Genomic DNA, 27,671 nt, shown 5'->3' on the forward strand with positions numbered 1-27,671 from the left:
ACTGATTCAAGGTATTTGTGTTTGTAACATCAGGATTCTAAGTGAACAAAAGCATAGTCTCAACAGTTCAACTCAAAACCATTAATGTTTTATAATCACCATAAAACAATCATAAACTTTGACTGACTAATTTTATTTGCGTGCAGAAAGCAGCAGCTTCAGCTTCAAATAAATAAATGACCATTTCAGCAAATTCACTTGATCTGCAGATTCTCCCAATCAGCCGTCTACCTGAGATGCTCAGTAAGGGTGAGGGGACAGTGTTTTAGGACTGGTCCAGCCAGCATCTGACAGCAAATCCCTGCTTCTCATATCCCACCCAGTACACAGACAGCAAGCCAGTGCAAAATCAGTTTAGAATCATGGATTATAGCTACTCACACGCAGTGAGTGGCATTTTAACACTAGGATATGCCACAGATCAAACGCCACGGGCATGGCTACACTCAGGATGCAAGCTGAACCAAAGTCTGAACCCAATGATCCCAGAAATTTCCTGAATCAATTTTATGGAAGTCCTCTAGGTATCACTGGCCATGTGTCCCTGATCTTAACACCCCCACCTCTGCCATTCCACCTCGCTCTCTGGCAAAGCTAAAGCAGACAGAACAGCACTACTTCAGCCACACCAGTTTCAAATCAAACATTTACCTTTCCAAATAATTCAGCTCTTAGTATGTATCAGAGCAGAAGCCAATCTTTGGAGTTCACACATGACCCTCCCCCTGACTCTCACCGCTCCTCCTCAACTTTCGCACTAACCGCCCTTGACTCCCATTTGCACTCTACAAATTCCACACAATGCAAATGAGGAAGTTGAGATTCGTAGCGTGTTCCCAAGGTAGTAGCACTTAATTCCCATGGGAAAGTTCTGCAGGACAGACCACTAGCAGCATTCCAGTACTGCACCTGGAATATTCAGGGAAAGGAGGTCAGGGGCTTAAAGCATCTTTGACTGAGGGGAAAGTGCATCGAAGTTCTGAGCAAACGTTTCAGCCACTAGCAGAGGGAAGACAAGAGTAGCATCTGCACACACCTAGAAGAGACAGAGAAAAACACATAATTAACTCAAAATTATCCCTTTCTAACTGCCCCTCCCCTGCCATCCCTGCACTAAACAGGCCAACCCCCACTCCACCAACCATGCAGCTGTCTGCAACAGCGAATGGGAAGTAGTGTAAATCCTGTGAAACTGGTAGCACACACGGTCAGTGCTGTGAGGTACAGTGTTTTCCTTGTATTCACTGTAGGGGAATTAAAGTGACTTGAGTTAGGGTTATGTGGAGGGACATAAGCTTATCGTTGTGCAGGAAGACTTGAATCTTTGCAACATCAGGCAGCCTCCCTATAACAATGACAAGAGTCAGCCTCTGTAGTTAGCAGCCAGTACAGACAGCAATCTCAGGGGACATACAGACAGACAGGCAGACGGAGCGTGAGAGAGAGAGATGCCTCCAGGTACTATTTTTGTTATGAACCAAAAAGCAGGAGAAACTCACTTTCACAGGTTTGGCATCCGTCCGGATTTTACCCCAAGAAACAGCTTCATCTGGTCTGGCTCCAGAATCCGAGCCGTCAAATTCCTGACCCGTGTTCACATAGACAGAATAGTCTGCTCCATTTCTCTGTTTTTGTGGGGGAAACAAGAAAGGAATTAGGATGAGTGAAAGAGCAGAAGGATTGGGCCCAGTGGAAGTGAAGATGGTTTCTATCGAGATTACTGACCATGAGGTTAGCGTTCGCAATGTGATGTTTGACCACACCACCCCCCAGAATGATCATTCCAGTTCTCTTGGCATACACTGCCTGGTTGTTGATTCTGCGGATGTCTGCACCAACAGGAAAGAAAAAGTAACATCATTGACTGCAGCCAACAATGTCCATCTCTCAACCATACCCCTGTCCCTGCCTCTGGCACCAGTGTCCGCACCCCTCACTGAGTACCATTCCCACCCTCTGACATCCAATACAGTCCCCATCCCCTCCCCTAACACAGAACACCATCACCAGGCTCAGACTGCCTTTCTCCAATGTGACGCATTCGTCTCCTCCACCAACCATGGTCCTCTCTCTCACACACACACAAAATAAATCCAGTTCCCCTCCCACTGTCACCCTGCCTCCCAAAGCACAGAACACAACCTCAACTTCTACTCTCACACTCAAAGGATGGTCACAGGGAGCAGCTCCCTCCCCATTCCTGAGGGGCACAGGGAGTGTTTCCCCACTCACCTTCCACGATGTCCAGCACCAAACCAGGATTCCTGTATGAGTGGAAATAGATCATGTCCCCAATCGAGCCATCAGTCAGAGCTGGGCTGAAGACAGGAATGTTATTCTGTAACAAGGACAGGCAGGGAATAGGGATAAGGCCACATGCAGGCAGATAGGTTTGTTCAGAATGGCACAACGGTCAGCACAGACATGATGGGCTGTTCCTGCGCTGCACTGTTCTACATTCTAATGCCAAGAGAAGTAATACAGGAGAGACAGACACGCTCCCCGACTCACCAAAACACTGCCCACACTGCATAGAACAAGATCGTTTGAGGAAAAAAAAGCAAAAAGAAAGCTGCCAAGGCCAGAGTTTCCTACAGGTCGGAATGTCTGATGAGGTAGGCCAATGGATAGAGACTGCCATCAGCAGACAGAAGCTGGAACACCGGAATAAGAGTTTCAGAAGGAGACTAACGCTGAGAAAATAGCAGTTAATATGATTGGTGACAAAATGGTGAGTTTCAGAAAGGGCCTTAACAAAACACAGGGAAGTGTAGAGACAGAGAGGGTCGCAGCAGGAATTCCTGAACATGCACTAAGCAGCGAAAGGGATACACGTAGCTCTAAAGTCAGATACAGGGCATAGATACAGAGTGCAGGTATCAAATGAGCCCAGAAACAGTGCAGTTAAGAGTGTGAATACTGAGCATGGACGCAAAGTGAAACCAGACAGAGACAAAAGGAGAAAGTTTGGACAGATTAAGACAAAGCGGAGTTGATACCAAAGTGGGACATTTAAAAAAAAACAGTTTAAAAGTGCCAGGGATTCTGGGATCAGAAGTACAGCTCAGGTCCAAACAACTCTGGGAATGACAACAGTCTGGTCTAACCCAAGATGAGGGGTGAGGCTGGCTGGAATTGATTGTGGTGGAAGCTGAAGACACTGGCTTCCATCATCCCAATGCCAAACCAGGCAATTCTGACCTTCATCCAACAGCCCGACAACACAACGGGAACACAGTAAGGTGGTTGGGGGGGTCTCTATACTTATAGAAGTTAAACCCATGACTGTGAATGATGTTTGCAATGTGTAATACATAATAGCAGAACAGGCATCGACGATAGATTCTTTGATAGATTCCAGAAACAACAAAGTCAGATCAGGACACTAAAGTTAGATATGAAAGAGGGGAATCTGCTACAAACAGTCCTAGGGATCTGGCCAGTGGAGAAGCTTGTGAACAGCTGCATCAGAAGCAGCAGGGAAGATAATGCCTCTGGCCACTGTGATTTGATTTTTCATTTTTTTAATGGCAGGAACAGAAATCTGATCAGCAGAGATGGAAAAGGAGTTGGAAGTTGAAGGATTGAGATTGAGACATGGGCTGAATACCACACCTTGGAAGTCCAATAATAAACGGACTCTGGATTATCAATCTCCTTCCCAAGTCGAGCAATCACCTTTGATGGAGTCCATTTCATCCCCTGCAACAAGAGAGACAATACAATCACTACATTTCATGACAAGAGCCTGAACTGCAAAAGCCAGCCCAGTATAACCTCATTGCAAGCCTCTGAACAAATGAACAAATCAAGTCACTTCATGGTCACTCATATTACAAGCTCCAACACTGTACAAAGCATTAATTTAATAAGAGGCCATTCAGCCTCTCACATCCATTCTCATTAACTCAGATCCTGTATCTGTATCTCAACTTTATTTCATCTCCTTTGTTCCACATTATGGATATCTGTTGCCAAAAATCTCATTAATTTTTGTCTTGAAAATGTCAGTGCCTCCCTGGGTCTTTGAGGTACTGAGCTCCTAAGCTTCTCCAGCCTATGTGTGACAAAGTGCTTCTCAATTTGACTCTGACACAAACTTGCTCTCATGTTACTGTTTTGGTCCTTTGTTCTGCATTGCTCCCCCAGTAGAGTTTCTCTCCATCCATCCAATTAGAAACTGCTCAGTCAGATCATCCCTTTTTCTGTTACAACTCAAAGAAATACAGAATAAGCCAGTCCCTCATCACTCAGCCCTTTACAGCCAGATTAGAGTATGCAGATCTAGCTGAAGGATGAAGGGTTGTCTCACCTGCTCATTCTGTTCTAAAACCATCTGATCCAGAATAGGCATCACCCAGTCCTCGAACTTGCAATAGTTTTCATTTGGAACCAGTAGATTTCCAATTCTGTTAAGCAATTACAAATAACTTACATCCAAAATCAAAAGAAAACATGCTTCTCAGGAATGAGTGAAGACGAACTGGGTTAGGCTGCAATGTTTCAGCTTTCAGAGTTGGGCTGGCCAAACCAAACAGCTACAGACTTTTATTTAACTCACTCCTCCAAAACCACAGCCTCCAATGGTGCAAATACTGATGGTTCAGGTTCCACGGGCACCAGGCTTCTCCACAACCTCGTGCCAAGGGAAAATAACGGCACAACAGGACACCGGTCTACAATCAGGCAGCCCTGTGGCCTGAGGCAGCTTCAGAAATAGACAGGTAACCCAGATTATCCAGGTCTCCAATTTACAAGGCGTTCCAAGAGAGGAGCTGAGAGGCCTCCAGGATCGGCAGGGCAGGCCAGTGGTGGGGCTAGGGGTTGGGGTGGGGCGGGGGGGGGGGGGGGGGGGGGGGGAGCTGACAGGAAAGAGTTGCCATGGCAGCTTTGTCCAGGAGCACGAAACGGCAACGAAACTAAACTTTGCACACTGAACACAACAGCTTGGTGTGTGATTCGATCTTGTCTGCAGCACTGGTGGCAGTTCCTGATGACAAGCACAGTAACCCAGGCAACAGGCAATGAAATTCTGACAGACAGAGGCTAAAGGAGAGGATTACAGCCCCTGAGACTGACTACAGTCAGTCACTGGACTATGATATCAAGCCCAAATTCCCAATGGGATTTCCCTGAGCCTGAGATTTCCTAATCCATGTCAGAATTGCAGCTTTAACTGATGTCCCAGGCTGGATACTACCTGTTTATGCCACTGTCACGAAGCTCCTTCCCCTTCAGACTGAAATCCCCCACAAAGGTGGGAGCAAGACACTTGATAAGATCTTCCTCAACACCTCCTGCTGTGGTCACCACACAGTCAACCTGTAAAGAAGGTTACAGTGAGGGAAATAATAGGACACTGGACAACAGAGTTAACGAGCTTCTTCTGCCTCCGAATATGGAGAATCAGGGCTCCAAAAAGATCACTACACCAATTACCAACCGCAGTATTTCCGTTCCTGAACAAAATCCACAGCACGTGTCCACAAATGGGTTTGGCCCTGAAAGCCTGGGAAATGCATGCATGTACGATTGTGTACCTACGTATTTGGGTGTGGGTGAGTATCTCTGTGTACTTATGTGTGGTTGAGTACGTGTACCTGTGCATTTGGGTGTGGGTATTTGTGTGTAGCTACCTGTGTATCAGAATATTAGTATGTGTGTGTGTACCTGTGTATTTGGCTGTGGGTGAGTACACGTGTATCTGTAGATGTGGGTTTGTGCCAGGAAGTGTGTCAACCTGTGTGTTTGGGAGTGAGCATCTATGCATCTACCTGTGTGTTTGGGTGTGAGTCAGTATGCGTATGTGCACCCATGTATTTGGGTGTGAGTATGTGTATGTACCTAGGAGTGTGTGTGCGTGTTCGAGAGAGTGTGCGTGGGTGTAAGAGCACGCGGGTGCGAGAGTGCGCGGATGTGAGTGCGTGTGTGTGGATGTGAGTGAGTATGTGCGTGTGTACCTCGTTGTGTGGGACAGTGTGTGAGAGTGTACCTGTGTGTGTGAGTGCGTATGTACCTCGCTGTGTGGGACAGTGTGTGTGTGTGTGTGTGTGTGTGTGTGTGTGTGTGTGTGTGTGTGTGTGTGTGTGTGTGTGTACCTCGTTGTATGGGACAGTGTGTAAGAGTGTACCTGCATGTGTGAATGAGTACGTGTGTGTGTGTGCGCGCGCGTGCGTGCGTGTGAGAGAGAGAGAGAGAGAGAGTACATGTGTGTGTGTCTGTGTGTGTGTGTGTGTGTGTGTGTGTGTGTGAGTGAGAGTACGTGTGTGTGTATGTGAGTGAGTACGTGTGTGTGTGTGTCTCTCTGTGTGCCTGTGTGTGTGTCTCTGTGTGTGTCTCTGTGTGTGTGAGTGAGAGTACGTGTGTGTGTGTTTTTGAGCGAGTACGTGTGTGTGTGTGTGTGTGTGTGTGTGTGTGTGTGCGCGCGCGCGCCTGTGCGTACCTCGTTGTATGGGACAGTGTGTGAGACTGTACTTGCATGTGTGAATGAGTACGTGTGTGTGAGAGGGTACGTGTGTGAGTGAGAGAGAGAGAGAGAGAGAGTACGTGTGTGTGTGTGTGTGAGTACGTGTGTGTGTGTGTGTATGTGAGTGAGTACGTGTGTGTGTCTGTGTGTGTGTGTGTGTGTGTGTGTGTGTGTGTGTGTGTGCGCGTGCGCACGTGCATGTGCGTACCTCGTTGTATGGGATAGTGTGTGAGACTGTACCTTCATGTGTGAATGAGTACGTGTGTGTGTGTGAGAGTCTGTGTGTGAGTGAGTACATGTGTGTGTGTCTCTGTGTGTGTGTCGGTGTCTGTGTATGTGTGTGAGTGAGAGTGCGTGTGTGTGTGTATGTGAGTGAGTACGTGTGTGTGTCTCTGTGTCTGTGTGTGAGTACGTGTGTGTGTCTCTGTGTGCGTGTATGTGTGAGTACGTGTGTGTGTGTGTGTGTGTGTGTGTGAGAGTACGTGTGTGTGTGTGTGCGTACCTCGTTGTATGGGACAGTGTGTGAGACTGTACTTGCATGTGTGAATGAGTACGTGTGTGTGAGAGGGTACGTGTGTGAGAAAGAGAGAGAGAGTACGTGTGTGTGTGTGAGTGAGTACGTGTGTGTGTGTATGTGAGTGAGTACGTGTGTGTGTCTGTGTGTGTGTGTATGTGTGTGTCTCTGTGTCAGTCTGTGTGTGTGTGTGTGTGCGCGTGCGCACGTGCATGTGCGTACCTCGTTGTATGGGATAGTGTGTGAGACTGTACCTTCATGTGTGAATGAGTACGTGTGTGTGTGTGAGAGAGTCTGTGTGTGAGTGAGTACGTGTGTGTGTGTCTCTGTGTGTGTGTCGGTGTCTGTGTATGTGTGTGAGTGAGAGTGCGTGTGTGTGTGTATGTAAGTGAGTACGTGTGTGTGTCTCTGTGTCTGTGTGTGTGAGTACGTGTGTGTGTCTGTGTGTGTGTGTGTGTGTGTGAGTACGTGTGCGTACCTCGTTGTATGGGACAGTGTGTGAGACTGTACCTTCATGTGAGTATGTGTGTATGTGTGTGTGTGTGTGTGTGCATGTGTGAGAGAGAGAGAGAGAACGTGTGTGTGTGTGTCTGTGTGTGTGAGTGAGTGTGTGTGTGTGTGTGAGTATGTGTGTGTGTCTGTGAGTGAGTACGTGTGTGTGTGTCTCTGTGTGTGTCGGTGTCTGTGTGTGTGTGTGAGTGAGAGTGCGTGTGTGTGTGTGTACGTGAGTGAGTACGTGTGTGTGTCTCTGTGTCTGTGTGTGTGAGTACGTGTGTGTGTCTCTGTGTGCGTGTGTGTGTGTGTACCTCATTGTATGGGACAATGTGTGAGACTGTACCTTCATGTGTGAATGAGTACGTGTGTGTGTGTGTGTGTGTGTGTGTGTGTGTGTGTGTGTGTGTGTGTGTGAGAGAGAGAGAGAAAACGTGTGTGTGTGTGTGTCTCTGTCTGTGTGTGAGTGAGTACGTGTGTGTGTGAGTATGTGTGTGTGTCTGTGTCTCTGTGTGTGTGTGTGTGTGTCTGTGTGTGTGAGTGAGTGAGTAGGTGCGTGTGTCTCTCTATGTGTGTGCGTGAGTATGTGTGTGTGAACCTCGTTGTATGGGACAGTGTGTGAGACTGTACCTGCATGAGAGAGAGTACGTGTGTGTGTGAGAGAGTACGTGTGTGTGTGAGAGAGTGCATGCGTGTGTATACAACGGTGTATTTGGGCACCTGAGAGTGTTTGCGTACCCCAGTGTGGGTATTTCTAACAGAGGGATTTGGTCAGGATTGTGATGGCTCACGCCAGCAATGAGCTGATTGGCTGGCTTCAACATGCATACTGAGATCCCAAACAAGTCCTGGGTGCATCAAACATCACACAGGATTGGGAATTCCTGAGTGAAACTACTGGCTGGTTGTCACTGTCACAGGGAGAGTAAAACAGATTGCTCAGCCCAGTGAGAGCATCACCCAAGGCAATACACAAAACTTACACACAGTTGCCAAGTCACCAATGCAAATGACAGAAGCAATTTAAATGGTCAGTGGAAATGGGCACACAGTATTGTGTCAGTGGTGCGGGTGGAGCTGTCCCCCCCGTCAGTGACACGGGTCAGAGTGTCCCCACCCCGATCAGTCACACAGGTCAGACTGTCCCCCTGCACCCCACCCCCGCCGTCAGTGGCGCGGGTCAGACTGTACCCCCGCCCCGGGAGTGGCGCGGGTCAGCCTGTACCCCCGATCAGTGAAAAGGGTCAGAGTGTCCCCCCCCACCCCACCCCCGATCAGTGACACGGGTCAGACTGCCCCCCTGCACCCCCCCCCGCCATCAGTGGCACGGGCCAGACTGCCCCCCTCCCCCCCACCCCACCGTCAGTGACACGGGTCAGACTGTACCATGTTATGCTGCACGAGGTAGCGGATGGTCTCACGGATGCCCGAACTGATGAGATTGGATGTATATCCCAAGAATATTGTGCAGCCTGATCTCTCTCGTTGACACGGGTTCAGATTGATTGTGTTCTGTTCGTCTTCATCCAACGGTTCCAGCTTCTTCTCAATCTGAAAGAGTCAGTCAGATATCAGGATTCTCATTCCCCTGGCATACTGCCCACCAATAATCATAACTATCAGCAGCAACAGGAGGATATTTGGCCCCTCTAGCCAGGTGAGGTTATTTTCAGCAGCTCAGGCCCAGCCACCGCCACCCCCCCCACCCCAGTCTGCTCTATCACGCAACAGTTACATGGCTGATTTCTCCAATAACTCACCTTTGTCCCTATCACTTAACTTGTGCCCCCAAACCTCAGTTTTACTCCCGTGTCCCCCACGAAAGAAGGTGAAGGGTCTCTGGGATTACCATGCTATTAATTTGCTGTACGGCCTGTCCAAAGTTGGTAGCCTGGTATCCGGTGGTGAGGTAGGACTGCATCAGAGCCTGGTAGTTGATGCCCCTGTTGAAGTCATATCCTTTGACCTGCAGTGAGCCCTCAGCGATGTTGGAACTTGGCTTCAGAACTGCATCCAGGGCGACTGATGGAACCGACTCAGCCATCCCTGATCCAAGTGAAGAGCATCTAGGCTCAGAAACAGCTCACCGTTAGATCCACAACACAGACCTCCCAGGTGATTTAGCCCTTTTGGGTAAACACAGACTTCCCCACACACCCCCACTTCCAAGTAAATACTGACCAACCACTGCCCCCCCCCCCCCCCCGGGTTAACACTGACCAACCACTGCCCCCCCACAGGGTTAACACTGACCAACCACTGCCCCCCCCACCCCCACCCCCACCCCCACAGGGTTAACACTGACCAACCACTGCCCCCCCCAACCCCAACCCCACCCCCACCCCCACAGGGTTAACGCTGACCAACCACTGCCCCCCCACAGGGTTAACACTGACCAACCACTGCCCCCCCCACCCCCACCCCCACCCCCACAGGGTTAACACTGACCAACCACTGCCCCCCCCAACCCCAACCCCAACCCCAACCCCAACCCCACAGGGTTAACGCTGACCAACCACTGCCCCCCCCCCACCCACACCCCCACAGGGTTAACACTGACCCCGGGGGGGGGCACATACCCACCCTCTCCCTGAGACACTGGGACTGGGCCCCGATCACCTCTGAGGAAGGGTCACTGGGCCTGAAATGTTAACTCTGTTTTTTCCTTCACAGACGCTGCCAGACCTGCTGAGGTTCTCCAGCACCTTCTGTCCGTGATCCTCATTTACAGCATCCGCTGTTCTGTCGGTACTTTTTTGTTATCTAGGCCCCGATCCCCGGTCTCTATTTTTCTCACCAAGGTATCACGACGCGAAAGGAGAATCAAAGTGCGCCTGCGCGTCGAGGTCCGGCTGGGACAGCGTGTGGGCGGAGCCAGGACGGGGTTGGGTGGAGTCAGAGCGAGAGGGGTGTGGTCAAAGGAAGGGGGTGTGGTCAAAGGAAGGGGGTGGGGTCAAAGGAGGGGGATGGGGTCAAAGGAAGGGGGTGTGGTCAAAGGAAGGGGGTGTGGTCAAAGGAAGGGGGATGGCGTCAAAGGAAGGGGGTGTGGTCAAAGGAAGGGGGTGTGGTCAAAGGAAGGGGGTGTGGTCAAAGGAAGGGGGTGTGGTCAAAGGAAGGGGGTGGGGTCAAAGGAGGGGGATGGGGGTCAAAGGAAGGGGGTGTGGTCAAAGGAAGGGGGATGGCGTCAAAGGAAGGGGGTGTGGTCAAAGGAAGGGGTGTGGTCAAACGACGGGGGATGGCGGCAAAGGAGGTTAAAATTTTGATCAGAGATAATGGGAACTGCAGATGCTGGAGAACCCAAGATAATAAAGTGCTCCTGAGATGCTGCTTGGCCTGCTGTGTTCATCCAGCTCCACACTTTGTTATCCCCTACAACCGATGTCCACTTCAAGCCACCGACTCCCACAGATACCTAGAATTCACCTCCTCCCAATGAACTTCCTGCAAAAATGCCATCCCCTATTCCCAATTCCTCCGCCTCCGCCACATAGAACATAGAACACTACAGCACAGTACAGGCCCTTCGGCCCTCGATGTTGTGCCGACCTGTCATACCGATCTCAAGCCCATCCAACCTACACTATTCCATGGACGTCCATATGCTTATCCAATGACGACTTAAATGTACCTAAAGTTGGCGAATCTACTATCGTTGCAGGCAAAGCGTTCCATTTCCTTACTACTCTCTGAGTAAAGAAACTACCTCTGACATCTGTCCTATGTCTTTCACCCCTCAGTTTAAAGCTATGCCCCCTCGTGCTCACCGTCACCATGCTAGGAAAAAGGCTCTCCCTATCCACTCTATCTAACCCTCTGATTATTTTATATGTTTCAATTAAGTCATCTCTCAACCTTCTTCTCTCTAATGAAAACAGCCTCAAGTCCCTCAGCCTTTCCTTGTAAGACTTTTCCTCCATACCAGGCAACATCCTAGTAAATCTCCTCTGCACCCTTTCCAAAGCTTCCACATCCTTCTTATAATGCGGTGACCAGAACTGTACACAACACTCCAAGTGCGGCCGCACCAGAGTTTTCTACAGCTGCAGCATAACCTCTTGGTTCCGAAACTCGATCCCTCTATTAACAAAAGCTAAAACACTCTATGCCTTCTTAATAGCCCTGTCAACCTGGGTGGCAACTTTCAAGGATCTGTGTACATGGACACCGAGATCTCTCTGCTCATCTACACTACTAAGAATCTTACCATTAGCCCTGTACTTTGCCTTCTGGTTACTCCTACCAAAGTGCATCACCTCACACTTGTACACATCTACTCCCAGGATGAGGCATTCCACTCCTGAACATTCAGATGGCCGCGTTCTTCAAGGACCGCAACTTTCCCCCCGCAGTGGTCGAGAACGCCCTTGACCGTGTCTCCTGCATTTCCCGCAACACATCCCTCACACCCCGCCCCCGCAATAATCGCCCAAAGAGAATCCCCCTCGTTCTCACACACCACCCCACCAACCTCCGGATACAAGGCATCATCCTCCGACACTTACCGCCATCTACAATCCGACCCCACCACCAAAGACATTTTTCCATCCCCACCCTTGTCTGCCTTCCGGAGAGACCACTCTCTCCGGGACTCCCTTGTCCGCTCCACACTCCCCTCCAACCCCACCACACCCGGCACCTTCCCCTGCAACCGCAGGAAATGCTACACTTGCCCCCACACCTCCTCCCTCACCCTCATCCCAGGCCCCAAGATGACTTTCCACATCAAGCAGATTTCACCAGCACATCTACCAATGTGGTATACTGCATCCGCTGTACCCGGTGTAGCCTCCTCTACATTGGGGAAACCAAGCGGAGGCTTGGGGACTGCTTTGCAGAACACCTCTGCTCGGTTTGCAATAAACAACTGCACCTCCCAGTCGCGAACCATTTCAACTCCCCCTCCCATTCCTCAGACGACATGTCCATCTTGGGCCTCCTGCAGTGCCACAATGATGCTACCCGAAGGTTGCAGGAACAGCAGCTCATGTTCCGCTTGGGAACCCTGCAGCCCAATGGTATCAATGTGGACTTCACAAGCTTCAAAATCTCCCCTTCCCCCACTGCATCCCAAAACCAGCCCAGCTCATCCCGGCCACCCTAACCTGTAAGGGGAAATCGGGGAGGGGAGGGGAGGGGTGGGGTAAGGGGGATCGGGGAGGAGCTTATGGGGTAAGGAGAGTCGGGCAGGGGTAGGGTAAGGGCGATCAGGGAGGGGGTGAGTGGGGTAAGGGGAGTCAGGGAGGGGCTTATGGGGTAAGGGGAAATCAGAGGGGGAGGAGTGGGGTCAGGTGATCGGGGAGGGGTAAGGAGAAATTGGGGAGGGGAAATCGGATCGGGGAGGGGCTGTGTGGGGGAAAGGGGATCGGGGAGGAGGAGGGGTCGGGAAAGGGGGATCGGGGAAGGGGACGGGTGGGGTAAGGGTGATCGGGGAGGAGGGGTGTGGGGGATCAGGGAGGGTGGGGTGAGCGGGATCAGGGAGGGGGTTGTGGGGTGAGGGCCATCGGGGAGGGGGTGTGGGGTAAGGGGTTCTGGGAGGGGGTGTGTGAGGGGAAGGAGGGTTCAGGCAGGGGATTTGGGGTGGGGATAATTTGGTGTGGGGTAATGGGGATCAGGGAGGAGCATAAGGGGGTTTGGGGTCAGGGTAATGTGTGGGGTAACGGGGGTTGGGGACGAGGGGTAAGGGTGTTCAGGGTAGGAGATGGGGGAATGGGGTAAGGGGCATTGGGGAATGGTGCAATGTTGAAGGATTGGGGTGGGGTTGAGGGAAGAGGAGGTGGTGAGTGTGTGGATAGGGATATTAGAGGAGGGTGTGCGGTAGGGGAATTGAGCGTGAAGGTGTGGAATGGGGGTAGATTTGAGGATGGTGTGACTTGGGGTGGATTGGGAGAGTGGGGGCAGGAACAGGGAAGGAATGGGGTGGTGGATATTGAAGGACGGTGTGGGATGATTGCGGGGGGGTTTTGATTGGGGCAGGGTAGATTAGAGGCTTTCGGGGTGTGAGGTGGGAATACTGGGGGAGGGTGTGAGGGGGATATTTGAGGAAACGTGGGTTGGAGAAATTGTGGGAGGGTGTGGAGTGATTGGGTAGGGTGTGTACTGAGGGAGGGACAAGGGGAGGGTGTGGGGGTAATCGGGGGGAGAGTGTGGGGAAGAGTGATTGGGGAAGAGTGGAGGGAATTGGGGGAGGGTGACATCACTGGGACCGGGAGAGATATGGGAGTGGGGTATTCAGGGACTTGTGTGGTTTGAGGCAATTGGGAGAGGATGTGGGCGGTATTGGGGGAGGGTGTGGAGTGAAGGGTGTTGGGTCAGGGAAATTGGAGGGTGTCGGGTGGGGAATTAAAGAGGGTTTGGGGGGGATTGGGATAAATTGTGGAAGGGTTTGCGGAAGGTGTGCGTGTGGAGTGGATTAGGGGAGGGTGTGGGGTCAGGGGAATCGGGGGAGGGTGTGGGTGTGGAGTGGATTAACGGAGGCTGTTGGGTCGGGGGATCGGCGGAGGGTGTGGGTGTGGAGTGGATTAAGGGAAGGTGTTGGGTCAGGGGATCGGGGGAGGGTGTGGGTGTGGTGTGGATTAAGGGAGGGTGTTGGGTCAGGGGGATTGGGGGAGGGTGTGGGTGTGGAGTGGATTAAGGGAAGGTGTTGGGTCAGGGGATCGGGGGAGGCTGTGGGTGTGGAGTGGATTAAGGGAGGGTGTTGGGTCAGGGGGATCGGGGGAGGGTGTGGGTGTGGAGTGGATTAAGGGAGGGTGTGCTGTGGAGTGGATTAAGGGAGGTTTTGGGGTCAGGGGGATCAGGGAAGGGTGTGGGTGTGGAGTGGATTAAGGGAGGTTGTGGGGTCAGGGGGATCAGGGAAGGGTGTGGGTGTGGAGTGGATTAAGGGAGGTTGTGGGGTCAGGGGGATCAGGGAAGGGTGTGGGTGTGGAGTGGATTAAGGGAGGATGTTGAGTCAGGGGGATCGGGGGAGGGTGTGGGTGTGGAGTGGATTAAGGGAAGATATTGGGCCAGGGGGATCAGGGGAGGGTGTGGGTGTGGAGTGGATTAAGGGAGGATGTTGGGTCAGGGGAATTGGGGAGGGTGTGGGTGTGGAGTGGATTAAGGGAAGGTGTTGGGTCAGGGGATCGGTGGAGGGTGTGGGTGTGGAGTGGATTAAGGGAAGGTGTTGGGTCAGGGGATCGGGGGAGGGTGTGGGTGTGGAGTGGATTAAGGGAAGGTGTTGGGTCAGGGGGATCGGAGAGGGTGTGGGTGTGGAGTGGATTAAGGGAGGTTGTGGGGTCAGGGGTATCGGGGGAGGGTGTGGGTGTGGACTGGATTAAGGGAGGGTGTTGGGTCAGGGGATCGATGGAGGGTGTGGGTGTGGAGTGGATTAAGGGAGGGTGTTGGGTCAGGGGATCGGTGGAGGGTGTGGGTGTGGAGTGGATTAAGGGAGGGTGTTGGGTCAGGGGGATCGGAGGAGGGTAAGGACATTGGGACCAGAAGGTGGAATGAGGGTGGGGGTATTTGGGGGAGGTGTGCGGTGAGGGGGAATTCGGGGAGTGTGTGGGGATTAGGTAGGGGGAACCAAGGAGGGTGAGGGGATTGGGGAGGAGACCGGGGAGGGTGTGGGTTCGGGGGAGTGTCCAGGGGTGGGGGGAAATCAGAGGAGAGTGTTGTTGAAGGAATAAGTGGAGGATGTGGAAAAGGAGGAATTGGAAGAGGAGTTTGGGAGAGGGTGTGCGTTGAGGGGATTGGGGGATTGTGGAGGGATAGGTATTGAGTGTTGGATCAAGGGTTTGGAGCAAGATGGGGATTTGAGAGGATTCTGTGGGCCTGTGGGGTGGGGTAGGGTATGGCGGGCAGAGGTATTTGGGGGAAGTTGGAGCAGGTTTGGTGATTGTGTTGGGGGAGCTGTGTGGTAGCTATCGGGGTTTGATTGCAGCCTGATCTGTTTACATTCACTCAGTTGGAACCGTCGAAGGGAATGTGTTGTGGTTTTGGCAGCTGGAAGTTTTAAGCATCTTCAACTTTTTTCAATCCCAGAATCTTTTTAACTTTGAAGATGTGAGGTGAAGCTCTGGGAGCTGAGGGCCTCCAAACGATTAGCAGAATTCCAGAGAGAACTTATTTTTAAAACAAAAAATTATAAGTAGACAGGAGGCAAGGGAGTTGAGGGGAGGGCTGTTTTTGAAGTCTGACATTTAACTGAAGGATTCTCAGTGTGTGCCAGTCCTGTGACACATTTTAAAGAGCAGCTTTCTGTGGTGAAACCCCAGGGTCCAGGCTGTGATGGGGAAAGGGAGCTGGGGCACAGTTAGCGACAGCAGCTGATGGATCAGACTGGGGAAATGCAGCTATCTCCCCGAACCCACCACATCATCACTGTATCTCGAAGAAGAATCAGGATCTGTTTCTGGTGATTTAGCTGCATTGTGTCTGCCTGAGCTTCGGTAAACAGCAACTGGAAAGTCACCCTGAGCTCAGGTATGTTCAGCTGTCTTTGATCCTAAACAGCAGTTAATGAACTGTTTTCAACACAGAGCTTCTCATCAGGAATTGCTGCTTGGCATGGGCTTAGACAGGTGAATGGATTTCTGTTCCAAAACTACGTCAGCACCAAAGGGTTGTAGTGTCGGATAAAAGTGAAGATTAAAGACAGCAGTGAAGTTAGGGTTGAGGGGAGGACGGCTCAGTGCACTGCTGGCTGTGGAGGACCTGAAACCGGGGAATGGGGACCCATCAGAGCTGGAATTTAACCTGGGCGGGAGAGGGTGTGATGAGGGAAGAGGGCTAATGGGGAAGGAGAGTTAGAGACAGGCATATAGTTATCAGGGTCCACGTTCTGTACTGTTTCAAAAACAGAAACTTCTGGAGAAACTCAGCAAGTCTGACAACATCTGAGGAGAGAAACAGTCAATGTTTCGGGTCCAGTGACTCTCCTTCAAGTTCCTCCAGCAATTGGTTTATGTTTCAGATTTCCAGCATCCGCAGTTCTGTGTTTTATTCTATGTTGCCTGGTTTGTTTTGGGAGAGTTCGTACAGATACCTGTACTCGGTGTTGTTTCAATGATCTGGAGGTAATTATCCAATTCAGTGACCATATTCCTCTAGGCCATTCATTCAAGTCAGTGAGGAAAGGCTATCTCTTAGCTCCAAGGATGTGTATTGGTTAAATAATGACACTGTACCTCAGTGATAATGGGAACTGCAGATGCTGGAGAATCCAAGATAATAAAATGTGAGGCTGGATGAACACAGCAGGCCCAGCAGCATCTCAGGAGCATAAAAGCTAACGTTTCGGGCCTAGACCCTTCATCAGAGAGGGGGATGGGGAGAGGGAACTGGAATAAATAGGGAGAGAGGGGGAGGCGGACCAAAGACGGAGAGAAAAGAAGATAGGTGGAGAGGAGAGTATAGGTGGGGAGGTAGGGAGGGGATAGGTCAGTCCAGGGAAGACGGACAGGTCAAGGAGGTGGGATGAGGGTGGCATCATTGTGGCACTGCAGGAGGCCCATGATGGATTGCCCAAAGGCTGCAGGAACAGCAACTCATATTCCGCTTGGGAATCCTGCAGCCCAATGGTATCAATGTGGACTTCACCAGCTTCAAAATCTCCCCTTCCCCCACCGCATCCCAAAACCAACCCAGTTCGTCCCCTCCCCCCACTGCACTACACAACCAGCCCAGCTCTTCCCCTCCACCCACAGCATCCTAAAACCAGTCCAACCTGTCTCTGCCTCCCTAACCTGTTCTTCCTCTCACCCATCCCTTCCTCCCACCCCAAGCCGCACCTCCATCTCCTACCTACCACCCTCATCCCACCTCCTTGACCTGTCCGTCTTCCCTGGACTGACTTATCCCATCCCTACCTCCCCACCTATACTCTCCTCTCCACCTATCTTCTTTTCTCTCCATCTTCGGTCTGCCTCCCCCTCTCTCCCTATTTATTCCAGAACCCTCACCCCATCCCCCTCTCTGATGAAGTGTCTAGGCCCGAAACGTCAGCTTTTATGCTCCTGAGATGCTGCTGGGCCTGCTGTGTTCATCCAGCCTCACATTTTATTACACTGTACCTTATCCAACTTTCACAGTTTCTCTGCTTGGCTAGATTGGGTTCCATGCCTGTACGTGAATAAGTGATACATCTAATGTTCTAGAATTGTCTTTCCAATACATTACCTAGCCTAATGGTGACCGTGAAACTGCACTCAATTGTTATAAAACCCATCTGGTTAGTAATAGCCTTCCTTGAAGGAAATCTGCCATCCTTAAATGGCGCACGTGGCCCTTGGCCATAGTGATGTGGTTGACTGCCCTTTGGGCAATTCACAGACCGAGCCAGCAATACCCACATCCCAACGTTGAATACATTTTTAATAACCAGTTGTGTTTGTTAAGGTGTCATGTGTAATTTGTAAATAGTCAGTGGTAATCGTCTATTGAATTTGAAGATGAATAAGAAGGTATTTGGAGGGAAATGGGCCAGGAGCAGGCAGGTGGGACTAGTTTAGTTTGGGATTGTGTTTGGTGTGGACTGGTTGGAGTGACAGGTCTGTTTCCCTGCTGTATGACTGACTGTACCAACATCACTGTTTTCTTGTTTTAGTTCCGTGTCTGTGACTGTGAAATTATTGACAGCAAATCCCAGAGGGTCACACGATGACTTCAAAAATGGTCACCATGAGCCACATCGCTCAGGCTAGGAAGGCTGTGGAACAACTTCGTATGGAGGCTGGCATGGAAAGAATTCAAGTGAGCAGCTTCAGAGTTGGGATTTACTTGTAAATAATTTATGAAAAATATGAACCAATCAATCGTCTACTCTCCAGAACTCTCTAATTAATTAATTGGGAATCCTAACCAAGGATGACATTTGTGCAACAGTTAAAGATGATCTCAATTTAGGGGAACAGGATGTAGAAAGAGTTTTGGTAGAGATGAGGAATAGTAGTGGAAGATTTCACCAATGAGAATGGTCTACTGGCCCCCCTAGGAGTAACCACAATGTGGGATAAAATATACAAGAGAAAGTCTGGGTGTCTGTGACAGAGATGCAATAATTAGGGATGACTTTAATCTGCCTATAAACTGGAAAAATCACATTGGCAGTGTTAGCCTGGGTGAGGACTTCATGGAACTTTTTAAAAATAGTTTCTTAGAGCAGCATTTTCTTGGATTAAATTGTGTAATGTGGGAGGATTAATTATAACTGGGCACTAGGAAAACCTCAAGGTAGTCAAGGAAGAGTTAGCATGGTTTTGTGTAAAGGGAAGTCATATTTCACAATTTATTGGAAGTAGTAACATGCACAGCGGATAAAGAGGAGCCCACTAATGTGCTATACTTGGATTTCTAGAAGGCATTTGACAAGGCTATCCATTAATGGTTATTGTGCAAAGTAGGAGCCTGTAGTGCAGGGAGTTAAGATATTGTTATTGGTAAAAGATGGGCTGGCCAAAAGTAGGCACTGTGCGAGGAGATTCGTCTTCAGACTGGCAGAGTGTGAAGTCCCATCGGGGTCTGCGTAGGCCCCTCAACATTTAAATCTATATCGATGATTAGATGGAGAGATTGAAGGCATAGTAGCTAAATTTTCAGATGACATAAAGACAGACAGGAAAGTTAGTTACAAAGAGGATATAACAAGGATGCAGACCGATGTATGAGAGAATGGGCAAACATCTGGCAGAAGGAGTGCAAGGTGGGAAAACGTAACGTTGTTCATTTTGACAGGAAGAACACAATGGATTATGACATAATCAGAGAACAACTGCAGAAACTGGAGATGTGAGTGGAACTGGGCGTTCAAGTGCGCGATGCATTCAAAGTTACACAAAGCAAATGATTAGAAGGCTGACTGAATGCAATTTTTTTACAATGAGAGGAATTGAATAAAGAAGTAAGGATGTTCTGCTACAGTTATACCGGGCATTGCTGAGATTGTATCTACCTCGAATATTGTGGGCAGTTTTGGTCTCCTTACTCAATGAACAATATCAATGCTTTGGAGGCAGGTCAGAGGAGGCTCTTGAGATTGATACCCGGAATGAGTGGATTGTGTAACTAGGATAACTTGGACATACTGGGCTTGTTTGAAGTAGATTTGAGAAGAGTGAGGTTAATCGAAGTGTATAAGATCATGAATGATCTTCACAAGGTGGGTGTGGAAAGGATGCTACCTCTTGAGTGTCAGTACATAATTTGGTGGTGGGGGATGGCATGGTTTTAAAATTAGGGCTCACTCTTTTAGGACAGAGATGAGGAATTTGTTTTTCTCTGGGGATTGTGCAACTTTGGAAATTGATGTCTCAGAAGGCAGTGGAGATGGGATCGTTGAACATTCTTAAGGTAGATGTGGGTAGATTCCTAGATAATAAAATGTGAGGCTGGATGAACACAGCAGGCCAAGCAACATCTCAGGAGCACAAAAGCTGACGTTTCGGGCCTGGACCCTTCATCAGATGAAGGGTCCAGGCCCGAAACGTCAGCTTTTGAGCTCCTGAGATGCTGCTTGGCCTGCTGTGTTCATCCAGCCTCACATTTTATTATCTTGGAATTCTCCAGCATCTGCAGTTCCCATTATCTCTGTGGGTAGATTCCTGTTAGGCAGGTGAATCATAGATAATAGGGATAGGTGGGAATGTGAAATTCAAAACACAAACTGATCAGCCATGATCCTACTGAACACCAGAGCAACCTCGGGCTTGAGTAGCCTACTCCAGTTTCTAATTTGTATCTTGGTATGTGCTGTCCAAAATGCTACACAGATTAATTCATTAATTCGCTACTCTCCACTGTTAGCCAGTGAGTGGCACAAGCTCCCTCCCACCCTGAGGGCAGTGGATCAATGAGCAAATAGCCCCACCCCAGGGGTGGGGAATTGATTATATATCAGCTGATGCAGTAAAACCCACAATTTAGAACACGTGTCGTCAATCAAAAAACAGAGATCCTCGACTATTCTCCCCATCTCCAGGTGAACGAGTTTTACTTCAGGACACAACAGCCAACTTCCAACATTGTCAGTCACAAAATCAGGAAGTGCTGGAGAAACTCAGCAGGCGTCACAGCCTCTATGGACAGGAAAAACAAAGCCATTGTTTTGAGTCCAGTGACCCTTTCACCAGCACTTTCTGACAAAAGGTCACTGGACTTGAGACGTTAATTCTGCTTTCTCCACACAGAGGCTGCAAGACCTGTTACAACATAGAACATAGAACACTACAGCGCAGTACAGGCCCTTCAGCCCTCGATGTCGTGCTGACCTGTGAAACCAAACTGAAGCCCATCGAACCTACACTGTTCCATTATTATCCATATGTTTATCCAATGACCATTTAAATGCCCCTAAACTTGGCGAGTCTACTACTGTTACAGGCAGGGCATTCCACACCCTTCCTACTCTCTGAGTAAAGGACACACCTCTGACATCTGTCCTATATCTATCACCCCTCAATTAAAAGCTATGTCCCCTCATGCTAGCCATCACCATCCGAGTAAAAGGGCTCTCACTGACCACTCAGCTAATCCTCTGACCATCCTGTACACTTCTATTGGGTCAACTCTTAATCTTCTTCTCTCTAACGAAAACAGCTTCAAGTCCCTCAGCCTTTCCTCATAAGACCCTCCCTTCACACCATACTGACTTTCTCCAGCAATTTCTGATGTTGTTTCACCTGCACCTGCAATTCCTTATTCCAATATTGTCAAAATGTGGGTTTGGGTTAACAATACCTGATTCGAAGATCACGTGACAAATTGGAGTCTAATTCTGTTTAACTGCTTTGATCTCAGGCACCTGGGTTTATGGTTCTAGACAAAAGGAACACCTCAGATCTATTCACCCTCAGTCCTTCCTTTAATTAGTCTGTGTGAAAATTGTAAACCAGTGGGGGGGGGGGTTCCCAAATGGTAGGCATTGATTCTCACTTCAGAAAACCTTGTTCATGTTCCATTTCACACTTTATTCACAAACACACAAGCTATGCTGAGAAATAAATATCAGTTTCCAAGCTGTGTCACTACCCAATACACATCAATATAAAAATACATCAACTGCAGAGCACCCAATCAGAACATTCAGCTTAAATTCTCTGACTCAGTGTCAATCTTCTCCCCCCATCTCATCCTCTCTCGCGTTCTCCCTCAATACATCAACACGATTCATTTGAAACTGTCTGTGTGGGAACAGGTTTTACATTCTCATGACTCTGAGTAAAGACGTTTCTGCTGATTAGACTGTCACTGACATGGGTCACATTCTCACTATCTGCTGTCTCCTGGGAGGTTTTAATCAATATGCTCATCTGGAACAGCTGGGACTTGAACCCAGGTCTCCTGGCCCAGAGGTAGGGACATTACCACTTCACCACAAGAGCTCTTCTTCCCAGGTGTTTTATGTACTGCATCAGTCACAGGCTCTAGAAAAGGACAGGAGAAAACAAACAGTCACAGAGGTCATTGTAAAAAATCATGGTGAGCAACTTCACCCAAGAGGCACCGCACAGGTTCCTCACCGATACCAGAGCACGATTGTTATCATTGCTAAAGTTCATCGTCACGAACTGAGGATTTTCAGAGTCCTGTACAGTTTTGGTCACCCTGCTATAGGAAAATTATTATTGTCTTGGAAAGGATGCAGAAAAGATTTACAAGGATCACACAGACACTGGAGGGTTAGAGTTATAAGAAGAGGCTGGGCTAATGAAGTGTGGAGCTGGATGAACACAGCAGGCCAAGCAGTATCTCAGGAGCACAAAAGCTGACATTTCCAAGCTGTGTCACTACCCAACACACATCAATATAAAAATACATCATCATTTCTGGTTGCAGCAGCAGCGCGAGCGGGAGCTTGGAGCAGGAGCCTGTCGGGAAGCCGGTGAGGCACTGTTTTTGAATCTATAAAAAGCTTACCTTGTGAATAGGCGGAGGGACGCTGAGCAGGAGCCGACACGGGACTGGTGAGTGAGTGAGGGAATATATTTGTGTGGTTGCGTTATCTGGAACACTACCCGGGTAGTGTCTCCCACCCATCCTCCTCCTCTAACCAAAAAAAAAGGTTCTGTGCGCCTGACTGTTAAGGTAACAAGTTTATTTTTTATTCTTTATTTTTTAAGTCTTGGGAATTTAGAATAATGGGAACGGAGGTCAGGGCAGTTGAATGTTCCTCCTGCAGAATGTGGGAGGTAAGGGTCACCACTAGTGACTCCATCTGCGGGAAGTGCACCCAACTCCAGCTCCTTGAAAACCGCGTTAGGGAACTGGAGCTGGAGCTGGATGAACTTCGGATCATTCGGGAGGCAGAGGGGGTTATTGAGAGGAGTTACAGGGAGGTAGTCGCTCCTCAAGTACCAGAAAAAGGCAGATGGGTTACGGTCAGGGGACGGAAAGGGAACCGGCAGGCAGTGCAGGGGTCCCTTGTGGCCATTCCCCTCAACAATAAGTAAAACGTTTTGGATATTGCTGGGGGGGATGACTTACCAGGGGAAAGCAGTGGGGCACAGGTCTCTGGCACAGAGTCTGTCCCTGCTGCTCAGAAGGGAAGGGGGAAGAGGAGCAGAGCAGTAGTCATTGGAGACTCCATAGTTGGGCGGACAGATAGGAGGTTCTGCGGGGATGAGAGAGACTCACGGTTGGTGTGTTGCCTCCCAGGTGCCAGGGTGTGTGATGTCTCTGATCGTGTTTTTGGGATCCTCAAGGGGGAGGGGGAGCAGCCCCAAGTCGTGGTCCACATTGGCACCAACAACATAGGTAGGAAGAGAGACGGGGATTTAAGGCAGAAATTCAGGGAGCTATGATGGAAGCTGAGAGCTAGGACGAACAGAGTTGTTGTCTCTGGTTTGTTGCCCGTGCCACGTGCCAGTGAGGCGAGGAATAGGGAGAGAGAGGAGTTGAACACGTGGCTACAGGGATGGTGCAGGAGGGAGGGTTTTGGATTCTTGGATCATTGGGGCTCTTTCTGGGGTAGGTGGGACCTCTAAAAGCAAGATGGTCTTCACCTGAACCAGAGGGGTACCGATATCCTGGGGGGGAAATTTGCTAAGGCTATTTGGGTGGGTTTAAACTAATTCAGCAGGGGGATGGGAACCAAAATTGTAGTTCGAGTATAGCAAAGGTTGAGAGTAAGGAGGTCCGAAATAATAAAGTTTCAGGGACGCAAGATGGCACCGGCAAGCAAGAAGTTGGTTTGAAGTGTGTCTACTTCAATGCCAGGAGCGTCCGGAATAAGGTGGGTGAGCTTGCAGAATGGGTTAGAACCTGGGACTTCGATGTTGTGGCCATTTCAGAGACATGGATAGAGCAGGGACAGGAATGGTTGTTGCAGGTTCTGGGATTTAAATGTTTCAGTAAGAACAGAGAGGATGGTAAAAGGGGGTTGGAGGTGTGGCATTGTTGGTCAAGGACAGTATTACAGTTGCAGAAAGGATGTTTGGGGACTTGTCAACTGAGGTAGTATGGGCTGAGGTTAGAAACAGGAAAGGAGAGGTCACCCTGTTGGGAGTTTTCTATAGGCCTCCAAATAGTTCCAGATATGTAGAGGAAAGGATAGCAAAGATGATTCTCGATAGGAGTGAGAGAGACAGGGTAGTTGTCATGGGGGACTTCAACTTACCAAATATTGACTGGAACACGATAGTTCGAGTACTACAGATGGGTCAGTTTTTGTCCAGTGTGTGCAGAAGGGCTTCCTGACACAGTATGTAGATAGGCCAACAAGGGGCGAAGCCACATTTGATTTGGTACTGGGTAACGAGCCTGGCCAGGTGTTAGATTTGGAAGTAGGTGAGCACTTTGGTGATAGCGATCACAATTCTGTTATGTTTACTTTAGTGATGGAAAGGGATAGGCGTATACCATTGGGCAAGAGTTATAGCTGGGGGAAAGGCAATTATGATGAGATTAGGCAAGATTTAGGGAGCATAGGATGGGGAAGGAAACTGCAGGGGATGGGCACATTAGAAATGTGGAGCTTATTCAAGGAAAAGCTCCTGTGTGTCCGAGGTAAGTATGCACCTGTCAGGCAGGGAGGAAGCTGTAGAGTGCGGGAGCCGTGGTTTACAAAGGAGGTGGAATCTCTGGTCAAGAGGAAGAAGAAGGCTTATGTTAGGATGAGATGTGAAGGCTCAGTTAGGGCGCTTGAGGGCTACAAGATAGCTAGGAAAGACCTAAAGAGAGAGCTCAGAAGAGCCAGGAGGAGACATGAGAAGTTGTTGGCGGATAGGATCAGGGTAAACCCTAAGGCTTTCTATAGGTATTTAAGGAATAAAAGAATGATGAAAGTAAGATTAGGCCCAATCAAGTATAGTAGTGGTAAGTTGTGCGTGGAGTCAGATGAGATAGGGGAAGCACTAAATGAATATTTTTCAACAGTATTCACTCTAGAAAATGACAATGTTGTCGAGGAGAATACTGAGATACAGGCTACTAGACTAGGTGGGATTGAGGTTCACAAGGAAGAGGTATGAGAACTCCGACAGAGGGTGAAGATAGATAAGTCCCCTGGGCCGGATGGGATTTACCCTCGGGTCCTCTGGGAAGCCAGGGAGGAGATTGCCGAGCCTTTGACATTGATCTTTAACTCATCATTGTCTACAGGAATAGTGCCAGACAACTGGAGGATAGCAAATGTGGTTCCCCTGTTCAAGAAGGGGAGTAGAGACAACCCTGGTAATTATAGACCAGTGAGCCTTACTTCAGTTGTTGGTAAAGTGTTGGAAAGGGTTATAAGGGATAGGATTTATAATCATCTAGAAAAGAATAAATTGATTAGCGATAGTCAGCACGGTTTTGTGAAGGGAAGGTTGTGCCTCACAAACCTTATTGAGTTCTTTGAGGTGACCAAACAGGTAGATGAGAGTGAACCGGTTGATGTGGTGTATATGGATTTCAGCAAGGCGTTCGATAAGGTTCCCCACAGTAGGCTATTGTACAAAATGCGGAGGAATGGGATTGTGGCAGATATAGCAGTTTGGATCGGAAATTGGCTTGCTGAAAGAAGACAGAGGGTGGTAGTTGATGGGAAGTGTTCATCCTGGAGACCAGTTACTAGTGGTGTACTGCAAGGGTCGGTGTTAGGTCCACTGCTGTTTGTCATTTTTACAAATGACCTGGATGAGGGTGTAGAAGGATGGGTTAATAAATTTGCAGATGACACCAAGGTTGGTGGAATTGTGGACAGTGACGAAGGATGCTGTAGGTTGCAGAGAGACATAGATAAGCTGCAGAGCTGGGCTGAGAGGTGACAAATGGCGTTTAATGCAGACAAGTGTGAGGTGATGCACTTTGGTAGGAGTAACCGGAATGCAAAATACAGGGCTAATGGTAAAATTCTTGGTAGTGTAGATGAGCAGAGAGATCTCGGTGTTCATGTACACAGATCCTTGAAAGTTGCCACCCAGGTTGACAGGGCTGTTAAGAAGGCATACAGTGTTTTAGCTTTTATTAATAGAGGGATCGAGTTCCGGAACCAAGAGGTTATGGTGAAGCTGTACAAAACTCTGGTGTGGCCGCACTTGGAGTATTGTGTACAGTTCTGGTCACCGTATTATAAGGATGTGGAAACTTTGGAAAGGGTGCAGAGGAGATTTACTAGGATGTTGCCTGGTATGGAGGGAAGGTCTTACAAGGAAAGGCTGAGGGACTTGAGGCTGTTTTCATTAGAGAGAAGAAGGTTGAGAGGTGACTTAATTGAAACATATAAAATAATCAGAGGGTTGGATAGGGAGAGCCTTTTTCCTAGGATGGTGACGGCAAGCACGAGGGGGCATAGCTTTAAATTGAGGGGTGAAAGATATAGGACAGATGTCAGAGGTAGTTTCTTTACTCAGAGAGTAGTAAGGGAATGGAACGCTTTGCCTGCAACGGTAGTAGATTCGCCAACTTTAGGTAAATTTAAGTCGTCATTGGACAAGCATATGGGCGTACATGGAATAGTGTAGGTTAGACGGACTTGAGATCGGTATGACAGGTCGGCACAACATCGAGGGCCGAAGGGCCTGTACTGTGCTGTAGTGTTCTATGTTTCGGGCCTAGACCCTTCATCCTGAGATGCTGCTTGGCCTGCTGGGTTCATCCAGCTTCACACTTTGTTATCTTGGATTCTCCAGCATCTGCAGTTCCCATTATCTCTGGATAGGCTGAGAATTTTTTTTCACTGGAGCATAAGAGGTCAAGGGGCGACCTTATAAAATCATAAGGGGTATGGATGCGGTGAATAGCCAAGGTCTCTTCCTGACTGTGGGTGGAGTTTAAAATTAGGGGACATATTTAGGGCAGGAGGAGAAAGATTTAAAAGGGACAAGAAGTGTGACTTCTTCACACAGAGAGTGGTTCATGTGTGGAATGAACTGCCAGAGGAAGTGGTGGAGGCAGGTACAATTACAACATTAATAAAGACATTTGGACAGGTGTATGAATAGGAAATGTTTAGAGGGAGAACAGCCAAACACAGGCAAATGGAAGTAGTTTAGTTTGGGAAACATGGTTGGTACGGACAAGTCAGACCAGTTCAGTCTTCCATTAGGCCAGGCTTGTTCTGTCCTATTCTTACAGCAATTACTTTCTACCAGCTCCACGTCTCACTTTGTGTTCTTGTCTCCAGATTTCCAAAGCTGCAGCTGATCTGATGCGCTACTGCGAGGACCATGTAACAAATGACCCACTGTTGACAGGAATCCCAACCTCAGACAATCCTTTCAAGGATAAAAAGCCCTGCATCATATTTTAACTTCACTCAGGGCACTGCCAGCTTGGACCCCAGATTCTGCCCAAAACAGATTGATTCTTCATATTTCACCCTGTAATGTACTTCTCCCCATTAACCACCCCACCCCTCAAATCCTGGGACCAGACGCTGAGTGGAACACAAGGATGAAGCAGCGAAAAGAAAGAGATTGGTGGGGGAAGACAGGGGATTGCGTATCACGGTCAAGCCTGAGGGATCCCTCAGCCCCCTGTGGTGTCCAAAGACAGGCGCTTAATGACTGTCCCCACCACTTTCTTGTCATTGGCTGCAGCTCCATGGAGCTGGGCACAGGGTCGGGGGCAGAAATGTTTGTTGTTGGTTTAAAGTCACCAATTTGGATCTGAATGGTTTTTGACAATTAAACGCTGTCAGTGTTAATTCTGAGCTGTTTCATATTTCTGCTGCTTTCTCGGAACCTGTCTGCGTTGATCACGGGCTAGGGCACCAAGATAATTCCAAACGTCCAGGACCCTTCTCCGGGA

At 49.2% G+C, this 27,671-nt stretch overlaps 2 protein-coding genes across 6 annotated transcripts; one reads left to right on the plus strand and one right to left on the minus strand.

The window, feature by feature from the left end:
• Positions 1–112: 112 nt before the first annotated feature.
• On the minus strand, positions 113–10,369 carry dhps (deoxyhypusine synthase). Of its 3 annotated transcripts, none has more exons than XM_059640048.1 (10): positions 10,270–10,369; positions 9,322–9,538; positions 8,859–9,023; positions 5,201–5,322; positions 4,313–4,409; positions 3,616–3,702; positions 2,233–2,338; positions 1,726–1,829; positions 1,500–1,625; positions 113–1,036 (listed from the first exon to the last, which is right to left on the minus strand). In XM_059640048.1, the coding sequence occupies exons 2-10, from the start codon at positions 9,514–9,516 to the stop codon at positions 941–943; spliced, it is 1,098 nt and encodes a 365-aa protein (XP_059496031.1). In that variant the 5' UTR covers positions 9,517–9,538; positions 10,270–10,369; the 3' UTR covers positions 113–940. The 3 variants fall into 3 exon arrangements, with proteins under 3 accessions (XP_059496031.1, XP_059496030.1, XP_059496032.1); XM_059640047.1 differs by having other exon boundaries at positions 10,158–10,300; XM_059640049.1 differs by lacking the exons at positions 8,859–9,023; positions 9,322–9,538; positions 10,270–10,369 and having other exon boundaries at positions 5,202–5,309.
• LOC125447544 (guanine nucleotide-binding protein G(I)/G(S)/G(O) subunit gamma-7-like) lies at positions 10,082–27,618 on the plus strand. 3 transcript variants are annotated; one of them, XM_059640052.1, is made up of 4 exons: positions 10,082–10,273; positions 15,722–15,929; positions 18,052–18,197; positions 27,046–27,618. In XM_059640052.1, the coding sequence occupies exons 3-4, from the start codon at positions 18,105–18,107 to the stop codon at positions 27,169–27,171; spliced, it is 219 nt and encodes a 72-aa protein (XP_059496035.1). In that variant the 5' UTR covers positions 10,082–10,273; positions 15,722–15,929; positions 18,052–18,104; the 3' UTR covers positions 27,172–27,618. The 3 variants fall into 3 exon arrangements, with proteins under 3 accessions (XP_059496035.1, XP_059496034.1, XP_059496033.1); XM_059640051.1 differs by lacking the exon at positions 10,082–10,273 and having other exon boundaries at positions 15,635–15,929; XM_059640050.1 differs by lacking the exons at positions 10,082–10,273; positions 15,722–15,929; positions 18,052–18,197 and adding an exon at positions 21,627–21,793.
• Positions 27,619–27,671: the final 53 nt, after the last annotated feature.

The sequence above is a fragment of the Stegostoma tigrinum genome, chromosome 35 (genome assembly GCF_030684315.1).
Source record: "Stegostoma tigrinum isolate sSteTig4 chromosome 35, sSteTig4.hap1, whole genome shotgun sequence".
NCBI lineage: Eukaryota > Metazoa > Chordata > Chondrichthyes > Orectolobiformes > Stegostomatidae > Stegostoma > Stegostoma tigrinum.